A 15,610-nucleotide genomic window follows, 5' to 3' on the forward strand; every position below is an offset into this window, starting at 1 on the left:
GATGGGTTCAACGTCCTGTTGTCTGTTGTGTCTGTTCAGCAGGTTGGCTATTGTTTCTCTGGCTAGGGCTTTGTCAATAGACGTGAACAGTGCCGTTACGTCGAATGAGACCATGGTTTCTTCCTTGTCTATGTGTATATTTCTGATGATGTCCAAGAATTCCTGTGTTGATTGTATAGAGTGTCTGGATCTGCTGATCAAGTGTTTCAGTTTCTGCTGTAGTTCTTTCGCAAGTTTGAGTGATGGTGTCCCTGGTAGTGATACTAAGGGTCTGAGTGGGATGTCTGGTTTGTGCACGGATATCCTCGCAATTTCATCAACAGATGCCTAAGGGAGAGACAACAGAACGAGGACATCCCGCAACCCAAAGGACTAGCCACACTACCATATGTCAAGAACATCTCTGAAATGACAGCCAGGCCACTGCGACCACTAGGACTTATAACAGCACACAAACCAACAGCCACTCTCAGACAACAACTCACCAAAACGAAGGACCTGATACCCAGCATGAGCAAAACTAACGTAGTGTAAAAAATCCCATGCAAGGACTGCACAAAACACTATATAGGACAAACAGGAAGACAGCTAACGATCCGCATCCACGAACATCAACTAGCCACGAAACGACACGACCAGCTATCCCTAGTAGCGCCACACACAGACGACAAGCAACATGAATTTGATTTGGACAACACTACCATTATAGGGTAAGCGAAACAAAGAACAGCCAGGGAATTCCTAGAAGCTTGGCACTCATCCACAAACTCTATCAACAAACACATAGACCTGGACCCAATATACCGGCCACTACAGCGGACAGCTGAAACTGACAACCGGAAGCGGCAGGGACAGGCCACTATAAATGCCGGAGGAAACACCACAGAAGCGTTTCACAGGAGGCTCCCAAGCACTGAGGATGTCACCTAGACAGGGGACGAAACGTTTGCAACAAAAACTTCCAGCTCGGCGAACAGAACCACAGCAACTATTTTATTTCTTGACATGTAATAATGTAGGATTAATTAGAAAATTATCCTCCAGAGGTAGTGATCACAACATGACAGAATTTCAGATTTAGTTTCAGCGAGAGCAGCTTAATCTCAAACTGGTGATTCTCAACTGAAATGATGGCCAATATGGAGATATGAAAATAAAGAGTTGTCTAAAGCAGTCTTGGAAGACAGATTAAGGCAGTTTTACTAAACCTCTATTGAGTCTTGATTAGACCAAAGTTGGGATATTGCATATCGTTCTTGTCACTATATATAAAAAATATAGAGGCAATGCAGAGGTGAACAGAGGATTTCAAAAGACTTTTGTAGGTGCACCAATGAAAACATACTGTCCAGGTGAATAATGGCCTGGTATGGCAACTGCTGTGCCCAGCACTGTAAGAAACTGCACATAGTTGTATGCATAGGCCAGACCATCATGGAAGCCAGCATTCCATCCATGGACTCCTTGTAATGGCTCGCTGTGTGGAAAGGCTGCTAAGAACAAGAAAGACCATTGCATCTCGGTAATGCTATTTTATAACCTCTTCTATCAGGCAAAGATATAGAAGCTTAAACACAGGTTCACTAATAGCTTCTTTGGCTGAAATTAGATTGATGAATGGACTCTGTAACTTCAAATGATGCTGATCTTGCTTATATTGATCTTGCCTTGTGCTCACACTCTGTCTAAGTCTTTTTTCACCATATGATCTATATGTCTTTGCCTACAATGATCTGCCTCTACTGGTCGTGAACAAGCTTTTCACTGTACTTAGGTACACATGAAAATAAACAAATCAAATCAAACCAAGAAGATATCAGACACCAGGTTTATAGCTCAAAAACAAATCAACAATTTAATTACTAATATTGCATCTTGGGTAGAACAAAACAAAGTAACAAGGTAATCCAATTAATGTCTATATAATTTAAACCTAATCTTCTTTGAACATTGTCCCCACTCGCACACATACAGACACAATTAAGGGATAAATTAGAAGAAAAACAAAAGAGATGTAACTGGCCAATTCACTTCAGTTGGAATTATGTGTAGTACCACAGGATTGTATCTAACTTGATTTCTGAAGACACCAGTCAATGCAAACTGCTTCAAGTAGGCTCTGAGGGATACTCACTTATTTCCTAAAACTGGGATTCTATTCTCTGCACTTTCAATAACTTGATAAAGGGAGGAGACATGGAGAGCAAGCAAGGCTACTTCCAGTAGCTTTCTCAGCCTTTCTGTCTACAAATACAAAAACTTTGGTTTCTGTGTTTTTTACAACATTCACTTTGTTAGACTGGTTGGAACCATCCTCCCAGTGATGGCTCCTTTTAACATCAAACCATTTGCCAGCCTTTGACCATTATGTAGTGTTATTTGAACAACAGTCAAGTTGCAATTAACTTCGCAGGCCAGGTCCTATGAGTAAATATAAGTTTATTCGTTCTTTTGTTTTTTTTTAAAACAAGCTCCTGCGGTCAGTCCAAAAGTCACTGTCAATTCACAACTCTCTGTTCCACTCAAAAATTAGAAAAATAAAATAGTGAAGGTCTGAACAATCATCATGACACAAAAGCACTGAGCATGGCAGGAATTTCTCTGTGAATAAAAGCAAATTTTGGTGTGATCTCAATGGGGATGTTATATTGCATCCTTTTTACTACACGATTGTGATGCAGAGAAAGTAATATATCATTATTCACTGTTATTCTTTCCTCAGCAAATGGAGTAAATACAGCAGTGCTGAGTACTACTGGAGGATCGCGTGCTGCTGATGCCCTTTTCCCTTGTTCTGTCTCTAATGAGAATGATGGGATCATTTTACCTTCCATAATCGCTCCTTCATCCACCTCAGAGAAGGTTGAATTTAGCAGTTCCTCTGATTCAGAATCTGAGACAGATCGGCATGTTCCACGATCAAGGCAGAATGAATCTCAGAAGGAAGATAAACTTACATTGCCGCTGGCAGGTATTATGCAACGGGATTCAACTAAGCAACTACCGAATGTTACAGAACTCTTCCCAGAATTTCGACCAGGACAGGTGAGAAAGTGGGTTCATTTGGATTCCATATAGTGAATTAAATTGGGGAATGTAACTGTGAAAATGTTGTCTTGGAGCTGTCAGTTTGTTGGGGAAGCTAAAAAGAGAGGGATTTTAACTCTGAAATTGTTGTGGCATATTTAGATATATATTTGAGTGCACTAACTATTCTTTTAGCTCCAGTTTGAGGGTTAGGAGCATCTGTATTCACTGCATAAAGGTCAGCTGAATTCTGACAAAAGACACGTAGTCAGCTAAAGCATAAAATTAAGTATGTAGCTAACAAGTATGTAATGGTTGAAAATCATGGTTACAACCCAGTAGTGTGTGCTGGAAAACAAGCTCTGCTTTCCTGGACTCATCACAAATGTGAAAATATTTGATTATGATAAATTCTACCTAACTATCTCGGTCAGATTGAAAGTAATTGTGCCATTAGATTTTTGTGGCTCATTTGGCTGGTTTCTGATACAATGACATCAACAGTGTGGGTTCAATTCCCATGTTGGCTGATGTTACCATGAAGGTCCTATCTTCTCAATTTTGTCCCTTGTCTGATGAAGCATGCTGATCCTTAAATTAAACTCACCACCATTGTCTGCCTCGAATGACAGACCAGGCCTTATGGTCCTCTGGGACTTCACCTTTACCTTTGCACTTAACCAGAAAAGAAGTGTTGATTCCAAAACAAAAATGTTTTAACTAATGGTAACAAAGAAATTTGAATTACTAACATAAACTCTTCCCCGTTATAACTAACCACACGTATGTGAACAGACACGCATAGGATGTAGATTTGAAAGGTGGAAAAAAACACTGGGATAATGCAAAACTAAAAGAACTGCGGATGCTGGATATCAGAAACAAAACCAGAAATTGCTGGAAAAACTCATGTCTGGCAGCATCTGTGCAGAGAAATCAGAGTTAATGTTTTGGGTCCAGTGATCCTCATTCAGAACAAACATCTGTGCAGAGAAACCAGAGTTAATGTTCAGGTCCAGTGATCCTTCTTCAGAACCAAAATCTGTGGAGAGAAATCTAGAGCCTGATCTGCTATGCTTTTCCAACGCCACACTTTTTTACTTCTCCACAGATTTTGCCAAACGTGCTAAATTTTCCAGAAATTTCTGTTTTTGTTTCTGATAGGGATCATGTCGTTCAATTGTGCCAATCTGGAGCACAGCAGTTGGATGATTTGATTTGTTTTAAGTCTTCCTTTGATCCCTTTTCATTTCTTTGTTGATGATGCAAGATAGTTTGCACCAATGTTCAGTGTTCCAATTATTTGGGGAGAATTGGATCTTTCATAGAGCATAGAACAGTATAGCACAGTACAGGCTCTTTGGCCCTCAATGTTGTGCCGACCTTTTATCCTACTCTACGTTCAGACTAACATACGTACCCTTCATTCTACTAACTTCCATGTGCCTATCCAAGAGTCACTTAAATGTATCTGACTCCACTACCACTGCTAACAGTGTATTCCACGCCCCCACCACTCTCTTGAGTAAAGAACCTGCCTTTGACATCTTCCCTGAACCTTCCTCCAATTACCTTAAACTTGTGTCCCCTTGTGAAAGACATTTCTGCCATGGGAAAATGTCTCTGGCTATCCACTCTATCTATGCTTCTCAACATCTTGTACACCTCCAATAAGTCACCTCTTATCCTTTTTCGTTCCAATGAGAAAAGCCCTAATTCCCCCAACCTTTCTTCATAAGGTAAAAACAATGACTGCAGATGCTGGAAACCAGATTTTGGATTAGTGGTGCTGGAAGAGCACAGCAGTTCAGGCAGCATCCGAGGAGCAGTAAAATCGACGTTTCGGGCAAAAGCCCTTCATCAGGAATAAAGGCAGAGAGCCTGAAGAGTGGAGAGATAAGCTAGAGGAGGATAGGGGTGGGGAGAAAGTAGCATATAGTACAATAGGTGAGTGGGGGAGGGGATGAAGGTGATAGGTCAGGGAGGAGGGTGGAGTGGATAGGTGGACAAGAAGATAGGCAGGTAGGACAAGTCATGGGGACAGTGCTGAGCTGGAAGTTTGGAACTAGGGTGAGGTTGGGGAAGGGGAAATGAGGAAACTGTTGAAGTCCACATTGATGCCCTGGGTTGAAGTGTTCCGAGGCGGAAGATGAGGCGTTCTTCCTCCAGGCGTCTGGTGGTGAGGGAGCCGCGGTGAAGGAGGCCCAGGACCTCCATGTCCTCGGCAGAGTGGGAGGGGGAGATGAAATGTTGGGCCACTGGGTGGTGTGGTTGATTGGTGCGGGTGTCCCGGAGATGTTCCCTAAAGCGCTCTGCTAGGAGGCGTCCAGTCTCCCCAATGTAGAGGAGACTGCATCGGGAGCAACGGATACAATAAATGATATTAGTGGATGTGCAGGTAAAACTTTGATGGATGTGGAAGGTTCCTTTATGGCCTTGGATGGAGGTGAGGGAGGAGGTGTCTTCATAAGACTTGCCCTTCAGTCCAGGCAGCATCCTGATAAATCTCCTCTGCATCCTCTCAAAAGCTTCCACATCTTTCCTATAATGAGGCGACCAGAACTGAACACACTATTCCAGGTGTGGTCTAACCAGGGCTTTACAGAGCTGCAGCATATAATCTCACTGATCTTAAACTCAATCCCCCTGCTAATGAAAGCCAACACACCATACGCCTTCTTAACAACCCCATCAAACTGGCAACTTTGAGGTATCTATGGGCATCGACCCCAAGATCTCTCTGTTCCTCCACACTGACAAGAATCCTGCCTCTAACCCTGTATTCTGCATTCAAAATTTGACCTTCCAAAGTGAATCACTTTACATTTTTCCAGGTTGAATTCCATCTGCTACTTATCAGCCCAGTTCTGCATCCTGCCAATGTCTTGTTGCAACATTCAGCAGCCCTTCACACTATCCACAGCTCCACCAACCTTCATGTCATCGGCAAACTTACTAACCCACCCTACCACCTCCTTATCCAAGTTGTTTATAAAAACCACTAAGAGCACTGGTCCCAGAACAGATCCCTGTGGAGCACCACTGGTCACTGATCTCCAGGTTGAATACTTTCCATCTCCTACCACCCTCTGTCTTCTATGGGCCAGCCAACTCTGTATCTCGACAGCAAAATTTCCCTGTATCCCGTGCCTCCTTACTTTCTGAATGAACCTACCATCTGGAACCTTATCAAACGCCTTGCCAAAATCCATGTACACTATATCCATCCACCTTTGTTGGGATGGAAGAAAATTATGCAGTGGGTGACTCGCTCGTAGTGGTCCAGTTTAGAAGTGAAGTGCCACACACAATCCTTGAGTATTGACTGGTTTATTTGGGAGCTCACAGGAGAGACAAGTCAACCGGATGGTCACAAGTCACTCTGATGAGATACAGAGAGTTGCGTGATTATATAGGTTACCATCGTTTAATAATCAGCAAACGGTTAATTGCCGGATAATGAGCAAGCTCGGCACCTTGCCCAATCATTAGCTTTGTTCACGTAATGTCTGGACAGTGTCAGTTAGTAGCTGATAAGCAGATGTTGGTTTTCAATAGGTCCATGCAAGGAAACAATTAGTTTATCAGGTATTAGTCCAGCTGCAAAGACATCCCTCTTAGCTGGGTATGGGAAACAGGCTTTTAGCAAACAGGCATCAAATGAGATTCAAAATGGATTCCAGGCTTTTAATATGTGACAAAATGGCAGCCACAAATCTAACAATTCACCCACAATTCCTTCCTTTTTTTACCAAATCAGGAGGGCAGTTCAGAAAAGCGGGCAAAAGGAGGATCATAGGCTGACCCGATGGGGGTGGGGGGGAGTTGGGGGTCGTTAGGTGGTGGGGGCTCAGAGTCATCCAAGTAACTGTCAGAGTCAGGGTCATCAGACTCGAGGGAATAAGAATCATGAAAATCATCCATTGGGGGAGGAATGTCGGGAATGGAGATCTGAATAAGTTGGGATGAGGTTGAGACATTTGGCAGCAGTAGGAAGCCAAAACGGGCACAACAGTGTTTGAGGAACATGATAATAAGTGCAAGCAGAATGAAAACAGCAATGACAACCACAAGACCCTGGAGGAGGGTATTAGCCCAAGAACCAGGCCACCCACCCATCCAATCGGGGAGTAGTATCATGGAGGGAGGAGGCTGCCCTACGAATGTGTGCAGCAATGTTAGTAACATCCTCACTGGAGCCCGCGATGTAGGTACAACAATTAGAGCCGATAAGGGCACAAGTGTCTCTTTTCTTGGCTAATAGGTAGTCGAGGGCCACGTGATTTTGGAGGGCGATAGTATAGATGGCAACCATCTCTGCATTGAGCTGGTCAAAGGCCGAAGACGTGGCATTGGCAATCTCTTCCAGAGTGGCAGCAATCCGTCTAATCTCAACCTCAAGTTGGAGAGTGGCATAGGGAGGAAAGAAGATAGATAAAAGGCGCTGAAAGGTTGTGAGCGCCCTCTTGCTGCGAGGCATGGAAGTCTCAAAAGGCAAAGAGTGGGAGTGGTAAAGGAAAGGGACAGCTTTCCAGTCTAGGAGGCAGGCAGCCAGGGGTAGTCCTTTTGGCCACAAATGAAATAAGTGCCATTGAAAACGAATTCTTTTCAAACGACTTGATCATAACATAGTCCCTAGGTTGGAAAGGATGCATGGGTTCAGTGGTAGGAGCAGCGATGGCTGCGTTAATGAGGTCATGATTGTGCATGATAAGCTGAGACAGAGCTTTGTTATAATTAAGGAGACTCCTGTGTCAGGAGCAAGGCCAGATTAGCAGGGAGGTTGGGAGATCTAGACGCAGTAGGCGTGGGCCTGCCCAGCAAGACCTCAAAAGGGGTGAGGCCTATTGTCTGGTTAACCTGATTCCAGATTGTGTATAAAGCCAGGGGCAACGAGTCAGGCCAGGGCAAGCCTTTGTACTGCACAGTTTTAGTAAGGACAGTCTTGGTAGTACCATTCATCCTTTCCGCCATTTCCGAGGACTGCGGTTGAAAAGGGATATGATGTTTCCAGGTTATCCCCAGAGCCTTACTAATTGCATTGACAATACCTGTAGCGAAGTGAGTGCCCCTATCGCTGTCAATAGAGTCCAGGACCCCAAATCTGGGGATGACCTCTCTTAACAAGCATTTAACCACCGTTCGAGCATCATCTTACTTGGTGCCAAAAGCCTCAACCCATTTTGAAAACATGTCAGCAATCACTCACAGGTAGTGGAAACCCTGCCTTGTTGGCATGTGTGCAAAATCTATCCGGAGTTGAGCAAATGGGCCTGCAGGGGCCAGGAGGTGGTCTTACTTAACCACTGGTTTAGAGTTGTTGTTCTGCAGGCAAGTGAGACACCATGATAGCAAAGTGCAAGCAGCCGTTGTGAAATCAGGGGCATACCATGAACACACAAAAGCATGCTGCATGCCCCACTTCCTAACATGCGCAGCCCCATGGGCAGCTAGGGTAAGGACATGCAGGTGAGACTTAGGGCAAATGTTGTGGCCATCAGGATGTGTAAGAAGATGCAGTGAGCGGGATTTTGTGGTGCCCAAATGGGCCCACCGATCCTTCTCAGATTGGGGGTCTGATTGCTGAGTCGTGCGGATGCCCTCAATCAGGTCAGGAATGACGGGACATTGTCGTATCTTTGGTGTATGCAAAGCCTGCAGAGTAGGATTTGTAGTGGCGTTTGTCGGTTGTTTTGGTGAAGACGCTTCCCTGAGAGACGCATCGACCTCACAAAGGTCAGGAATCCAATGCCTACAGTAATTCACCATCCCCAGGAAAGTCATTAGTTAAGTGTAGCAGGGGGAGGGAGACTGGTAATGGCAGTGAGACAGTCAAGGACCAGGGCTCTGGTACCCTGCGAGTGTGCGAAGTCCAGGTAATGCACTTTAGGCTGACAGCGCTGCATCTTGTCAACAGAAACTTTGTGGTCATCCTGTGCCAGGGACTGAAGCAGGGCAACAGTATCTTGCATGCAGGCATCAGCAAAGATGGAGGCGACAAGTAAGTCATCAGTGTCCTGTACGAGGACACTGTTGCGAGACAGTTAAAGGGTTTCGAGTGTCCACTGCACAGTGGAAGCATAGACAGTGGGGCTCTCCATAAACTGTTCGGGAAGCCATGTCCATGTATACTGGTAGCTGCCCAAAGTAAAGGCAAAAAGGTATTGATTTTCAGGGGATAGTTTAATAGAGAGCAGAGCAGAGGTCAACCATGGAAAAACAAGCAGTGGAGGCAGCAACATTAGTGAGAATAGCATTGGTATCAGGCACCACAAGGGTGTAAATCCTGCCCAAACCTCACTTGTTTGGTTGTCCAGGCTTTGGAACTGACAAGATGGGAGTATTACAGGTGCTCCATGTGAGCACAAGGATACCCTGCTATAGGAGGGAAGTATTGACTGGTTGTATCCCTTCCGGAGCAGCGGGTGTTAACGCATACTGACGGACTGACGGCAAGCGAGCGCCAGCTTCAAGGTGATGGTATGTGGTGGGGCAGAAAGGACTAACCCAGCATGGTTAGGGTGGCGTGCCCAAAGTGTGGGCAGCAAGCCCTCCAGGAGCTATGGGCAATCGTGGGAAGACATGGCCAAGGGGCCCTGAACAGTAAAGGTAGTGGTAATGATGAGAGCAGGAAAACGCACTCAGAATCCGTTTGGATAGTGCATGCAACAACGACAAATTATCACGGGTAAGGGGCTCAAGCAGAGAGTCCCTGGTGTCCAACATAGCAAAAACCTGTAAAGGTAATATCGGTCTCTTTATTCAAGTACGAATCCGCAAACGCAGAATATAATGAGTTGGGAGCACAGCTATACAGTGGAAATCATGAAGGGGACAGGAGCCAGTGCAGAAAAGAGGCACAAGGGGATGAATGGGTTCCACGCAACTATGGAGTCAAAAATCGAGTTAATTAGCCAAGTGTAGAGGGCAGCCACAGATGACGGCAGTGGTTAGTCAATCATTCCAGAATGCAGCATAGCTTAGTGAAATTCAGGAATGTCTAAGACAAGACCCTGAGGGGAACAGTCGATGGAAGCGTTTAGTTTACAGAGGGTCTCATGGCCTAGTAAGGCAACTGGACAGGAGGGGGAGATGATAGCTGAGTCGGGAATGGTGACAGGTCCAACAGTAATTGGGATAGCATCAGAGAGGGGCTCAACCATGGGTATACTGAGGACACCTACGGTCCTGACAGATTTGGAACTGAAAGGTAGATCCACAGAGGGAGGTGCAGAAGATGAGTGGCCCCGAAATACACCAAAACTGGAATGGCACCCCCCCCACCTCATCTCCACTGTCATCATGGGGTTTTCAAATGGGGTTAGGAGAGGTGTATTGAAGCAGCCTGCTGAACCCCCCCATGGCAGCCCTAAGCATTAGGGGAATGGGGAGAAGGGTCGTATACTTGGAGTCAGTGTTGTGATGCAAATGGCAGCTGTTAAAGCGTGAGCTCCCGTGAAGCAGCCATGTGGCAGTGGCCAAACTGACCACAAGACCAGCATTTGCCAAATTTCCTATCTGGTCGAAATGAACTTTGTGATTGAGAAAGTGTACTTTCTAAACACGGATAAGCCTCTCTGTTGCGCTTAGTGTCAAAAAGACTGTGTCTGTCCATGTTATTAAGGGTAGTGAGTGTATCTTTCCAAGTGGCAATCTGCCAAGTAAGGTTCTGGGCTTTGTAAATCTGAGCGTGATGTGGCAAGAGGCAATTGATAAGGGTCTGGACTGTGAGTTTCTCATTGTTCTCTATAGGGATGCCAGCTGAATTCTCCCATGTGTCCCTAAAACGAGTAAAAAAAAATCAGGGACAGTTTCAGTTGTCTTCTGCAGGCAGTAAGTGACCTCAGCAAAGTCATTCTGCTGTCTAGCAGTATTCATGATGGCATCCTTAACACATCTACCCAGCCAGTCAGACCGCTCTTCAGCAGTGGCCCAGTGTATGGAGGGAAAATCAATGGAGCACTTAATGGTAGCCCAACAGGAACCGTAAGCCAGTTGAAGTAAAGTTTGCGCATCATGTGGAAGACAATTATAAATGCTGCAAATTTTGAAAGGCCAATTATAGAAAGGAACAGGACACTTAATGGGATATGGGGCATCCTGTAGCATGCTGTGGACCTCAGCATAGGTCGAGTGCTTGTCAAGCGGTGTATTACCTATCATAATTCTGGGCAACCGTGGCGCGAGATGACTATGAACATCCGAGAAGCCGCCTCCCTCGGAATCAGCGCGCTGTTGTCGCTGTTTTAAACGGGTATTGTAGCGGTGCCTAGAGGTAGTAGAGGCAGGCGCCTGCTGCAGTGAAGCATCAGATGCAGGCAGAGGCGCTGTTGCAGCGGCACCACCCTCATGGGGACGATGTTCGAGAGGCAGTGTAGAAGCACTGCCGGCTGCAGCGTCACTTGTCCTCTGTTGCGAATCGCAACAAAGGCACTGATCTCATCCATTAAAGATTCAAGTTCAGGAGTTGCAATAGGGATTTTAGGGTATTGTGAAGAATAGGGCGGGGGTGCAGTGGGAACAGACGCGGGAGAAGGAGGATTTCCAGAGGGTTGGTGGTGATCCTAAATCTTGGGAGCATGGTGCCAAGTAAAAATCTTGCTTAATTTAAATGAAACTGTGTGAGGCCAATTTCCATGGAACCACCCATACAAATCAATGGTAAAAGAAAAAACGTAATGACTGTCACCCATCTCTCTCCAAACAGTGTCGACTGGTGAACTCAGAGATACTAACAGTTCTCCTACCTCATTCTTGCACTTGACATATTTACCATGGCGCTGCTGTTACCTCATCCTGCTGAGAAGTGCCGCCCTTCTCAGTAGGATGAGGTAGCCTCATCCGCAGGGGCAGCCCATCACCGGTGATCTTTGAAAGTTGCGATCCCATTGTTGTGTAAGTAGGTCAAACAGAGCAAACAAACAAAACAAAGCAAAAAGTGAAGCAAGCCAAGCCAAAAGACAGAGACAACAGAGAAGCTGAGACAGACAACAAATATCGGGATCCCGATCAATCTCTCAAGGCGGACCTGGCCAACTTAATTACAAAGTCCAGTGCGGTCTCCTTCAACCCAATCTTGCCTCAGCATCTCACATCCCATAGCTACAAGGGAACCCAGTTCCCTTCTCAGATTGTTGGCTCAGAAGGAAATGGCCACAGCTGCCCGTGGAAACTTCTGGAGCAATTCTAACAATTAATCTCTATCACCAAAGCCCAACTGGTTCATGGCTCAAGGTTCACCAAAATAAAACTCAATCTCTATCGGATCACTAAGGACCAGTAAACTAAAACTAGTCGCCTCTATCACCACAGTCTGACTGGTTCATGGCTCGTGGATCACTAAACTAAAACTAGCCTCTATTGCCACAGCCCAATCCCACTCACTCCGGCTCGTGGTTCAAGGTTCACCCACCCGCAGTGGTCACTTTTCCTCTCCCATCTTGTCGCAATATCTGCAAACTCAGGGAGGCACTCAACAGGATAGGGGAAAACATTGAACAGGTTCCATGAAACCTTGTGACGTAGAAGTCCTGCCGGTTATGCTAATTATTGGGGATGAAAGAATATTATGCAGTGGATGACTCAGTTGAAGATTTAGAGGTGAAGTGCCACACACAAGCCTTAAGTATTGACTGGTTTAAGTGTGAGCTCACGGGGAGGGACAAGTCGACCGAATGGTCACGAGTCACTCCGACAAGAAGAGAGTTGCGTGATTATATAGGTTACAATTGTTTAACAATTAGCAAACTGTTAGTTGCAGGATAATGAGCAAGCTCGGCACCTTGCCCAGTCATTAGCTTCAAGGAGAAAGTGAGGACTGCAGATGCTGGAGATCAGAGCTGAAAATGTGTTGCTGGAATGTGTTGCAGGTCAGGCAGCATCCAAGGGGCAGGAGAATTGACGTTTCGGGCATGAGCCCTTCTTCAGGAATGAGGAAAGTGTGTCCAGCAGGCTAAGATAAAAGGTAGGGAGGAGGGACTTGGGGGAGGGGCGTTGGAAATGCGATAGGTGGAAGGAGGTCAAGGTGAGGGTGATAGGCCGGAGTGGGGGCAGAGAGGTCAGGAAGAAGATTGCAGGTTAGGAAGGCGGTGCTGAGTTCAAGGGTTGGAACTGAGACAAGGTGGGGGGAGGGGAAATGAGGAAACTGGAGAAATCTGAGTTCATCCCTTGTGGTTGGAGGGTTCCTACGCGGAAGATGAGGCGCTCTTCCTCCAGCCGTCGTTGCTATGGTCTGGCGATGGAGGAGACCCACTGACTCCCACAGCGACACTGACATTTTCTACAAACCCACCAACTCCCACAGCTACCTGGATTACACCTCTTCCCACCCTACCTCTTGCAAAAATGCCATCCCGTATTCCCAATTCCTCCGCCTCCGCCGTATCTGCTCCCAGGAGGACCAGTTCCACCATAGAACACACCAGATGGCCTCCTTCTTTAGAGACCACAATTTCCCTTCCCACGTGGTTATTTGATTGGCACTTGATAGAGACCATTACAAATTATTTGTGTCGTGGCAACTGAACAGAATTGTTTTTGTTATTGGAAATTGAACACGAGACTTCAGAACTTCAAATTTGTTTTATTCTTTGGGAGTTAAAATAATGATAAGACCATAAAAAGTAGGAGAACCATAAGAAGTAGGAGGAGATGTCAACCATTTTTCCCATCAAGTCTGCTCCATCATTCAATATTGTTGTATTCTATTCCCTTTGAAATAAAGGCTAACATTCATTTGCCTTCCCAATTAGTGCTGAACTAGAATGCTAGCATTTTGTGATGCATGTATGAGGGCCTCCAAATTTCTGTGGTGCGGCTTTCTGCAGTTTTTTGCCATTGAAATAATATTCAGCTTTCTGTCTCACATTTGTCCACATTATATTCCATCGGCCAAGTTTTTTTCTGACCTACTTAACCTGCTTATACCTCTCTGTAGACACATTAATCTCACCACTTGTCTTCCCACCTATTTTTGTGTCATTTTATTTTCATTATTAAATATGTATGGATGAGAGTTCTATTAGATTGTTAGGAGTTTGTTTATTTTTCATCTCTACATGGTCCCTGAGGTCTGTAAATGGTAGATACAAGGTGAGTAGATATGAAAGTGGAATTAGGGAACAAGGAGTGATGGGGGATATGTCTCTCATTATCCGCCATCATACCTCATTCCCTTATCACATGACCATCTACAATTTGCCCAAGGGTGGACAAGCCCAACTTGACCTATTGTACTCTATGTTACTCTATCCCCACTCCCACCCTCCTCTAGCTTATCTCTCCACGCTTCAGGCTCTCTGCCTTTATTCCTGATGAAGGGCTTTTGCCCGAAACGTCGATTTTGCCTGTCCTCGGATGCTGCCTCTTCCAGCACCACTGTGCTCTTCCAGCACCACTGATCTAGAGTCCAAGGACCTGTATGTCCTTGGTGGAGTGGGAGGGGGAATTGAAGTGTTGATCCACGAGGTGGTTGGGTTGGTTGGCCTTCTTCCGCCGCCTTCGCCTCCGCACCTACTTCTTCAACCAGGATTCTCGCCCACCCTCTGACGACCCCTTCTCCCACCTCCAACACACCCCATCCACATGGACATCCCGTGCTGGCCTCTTACCTGCCCTCGATCTCTTCATAGCCAACTGCCGCCGCGACATTGACCGCCTCAACCTCTCCACCCCTCTCACCCACTCCAACCTCTCACCCTCGGAACGTGCAGCCCTCCACTCCCTCTGTTCCAACCCCAACCTCACTATCAAACCGACAGACAAGGGAGGCGTGGGAGTAGTTTGGCGCACCGACCTTGACACCGCTGAGGCTAAACGCCAGCTTGTGGACACCTCCTCCTACTGCCCCCTTGACCATGACCCCACCTCTCACCACCAAACCATCATCTCCCAGACCATCCATAACCTCATCACTTCAGGGGATCTCCCACCCACCGCCTCCAACTTCATAGTCCCACAACCCCGCACCGCCCGTTTCTACCTCCTACCCAAAATCCACAAACCTGACTGCCCCGGCCGACCCATTGTCTCAGCCTGCTCCTGCCCCACCGAACTCATCTCTGCATACCTCAACACGGTCCTGTCCCCCTTAGTCCAAGAACTCCCCACCTACGTTCGGGACACCACCCACGCCCTCCATCTCCTCCATGATTTTCGCTTCCCCGGTCCCCATTGCCTTATCTTCACCATGGACATCCAGTCCCTGTACACCTCCATCCTCCATCACGAAGGACTCAAAGCCCTCCGCTTCTTCCATTCCCGCCGTACCAACCAGCACCCTTCCACTGACACCCTCCGTCGACTGACTGAACTGGTCCTCACCCTGAACAACTTCTCTTTCAAATCTTCCCACTTCCTCCAAACCAAAGGAGTAGCCATGGGCACCCGCATGGGCCCCAGCTATGCCTGCCTCTTCGTAGGATATGTGGAACAGTCCATTTTCCGCAGCTACACTGGCACCACCCCCCACCTTTTCCTCCGCTACATCGATGACTGTATCGGCACTGCCTCGTGCTCCCACGAGGAGGTTGAACAGTTCATCCACTTACCAACACCTTCCACCCTGACCTCAAATTTACCTGGA

At 46.4% G+C, this 15,610-nt stretch overlaps 1 protein-coding gene across 4 annotated transcripts in view; it reads left to right on the plus strand.

Moving 5' to 3' along the window:
• The window catches only part of taf1 (TAF1 RNA polymerase II, TATA box binding protein (TBP)-associated factor), a 176,950-nt gene that overhangs the window by 21,015 nt on the left and 140,325 nt on the right, over positions 1-15,610 (plus strand). For all 4 annotated transcript variants that reach the window (XM_043704745.1, XM_043704744.1, XM_043704746.1 and 1 more), the window contains exon 6: positions 2,723-3,045. In XM_043704745.1, coding sequence (XP_043560680.1) covers positions 2,723-3,045 — 323 coding nt within the window. The remainder of the gene's footprint in view (positions 1-2,722; positions 3,046-15,610) is intronic.

This window comes from Chiloscyllium plagiosum, chromosome 15 (assembly GCF_004010195.1).
Source record: "Chiloscyllium plagiosum isolate BGI_BamShark_2017 chromosome 15, ASM401019v2, whole genome shotgun sequence".
Classification (NCBI taxonomy): Eukaryota; Metazoa; Chordata; class Chondrichthyes; order Orectolobiformes; family Hemiscylliidae; genus Chiloscyllium; species Chiloscyllium plagiosum.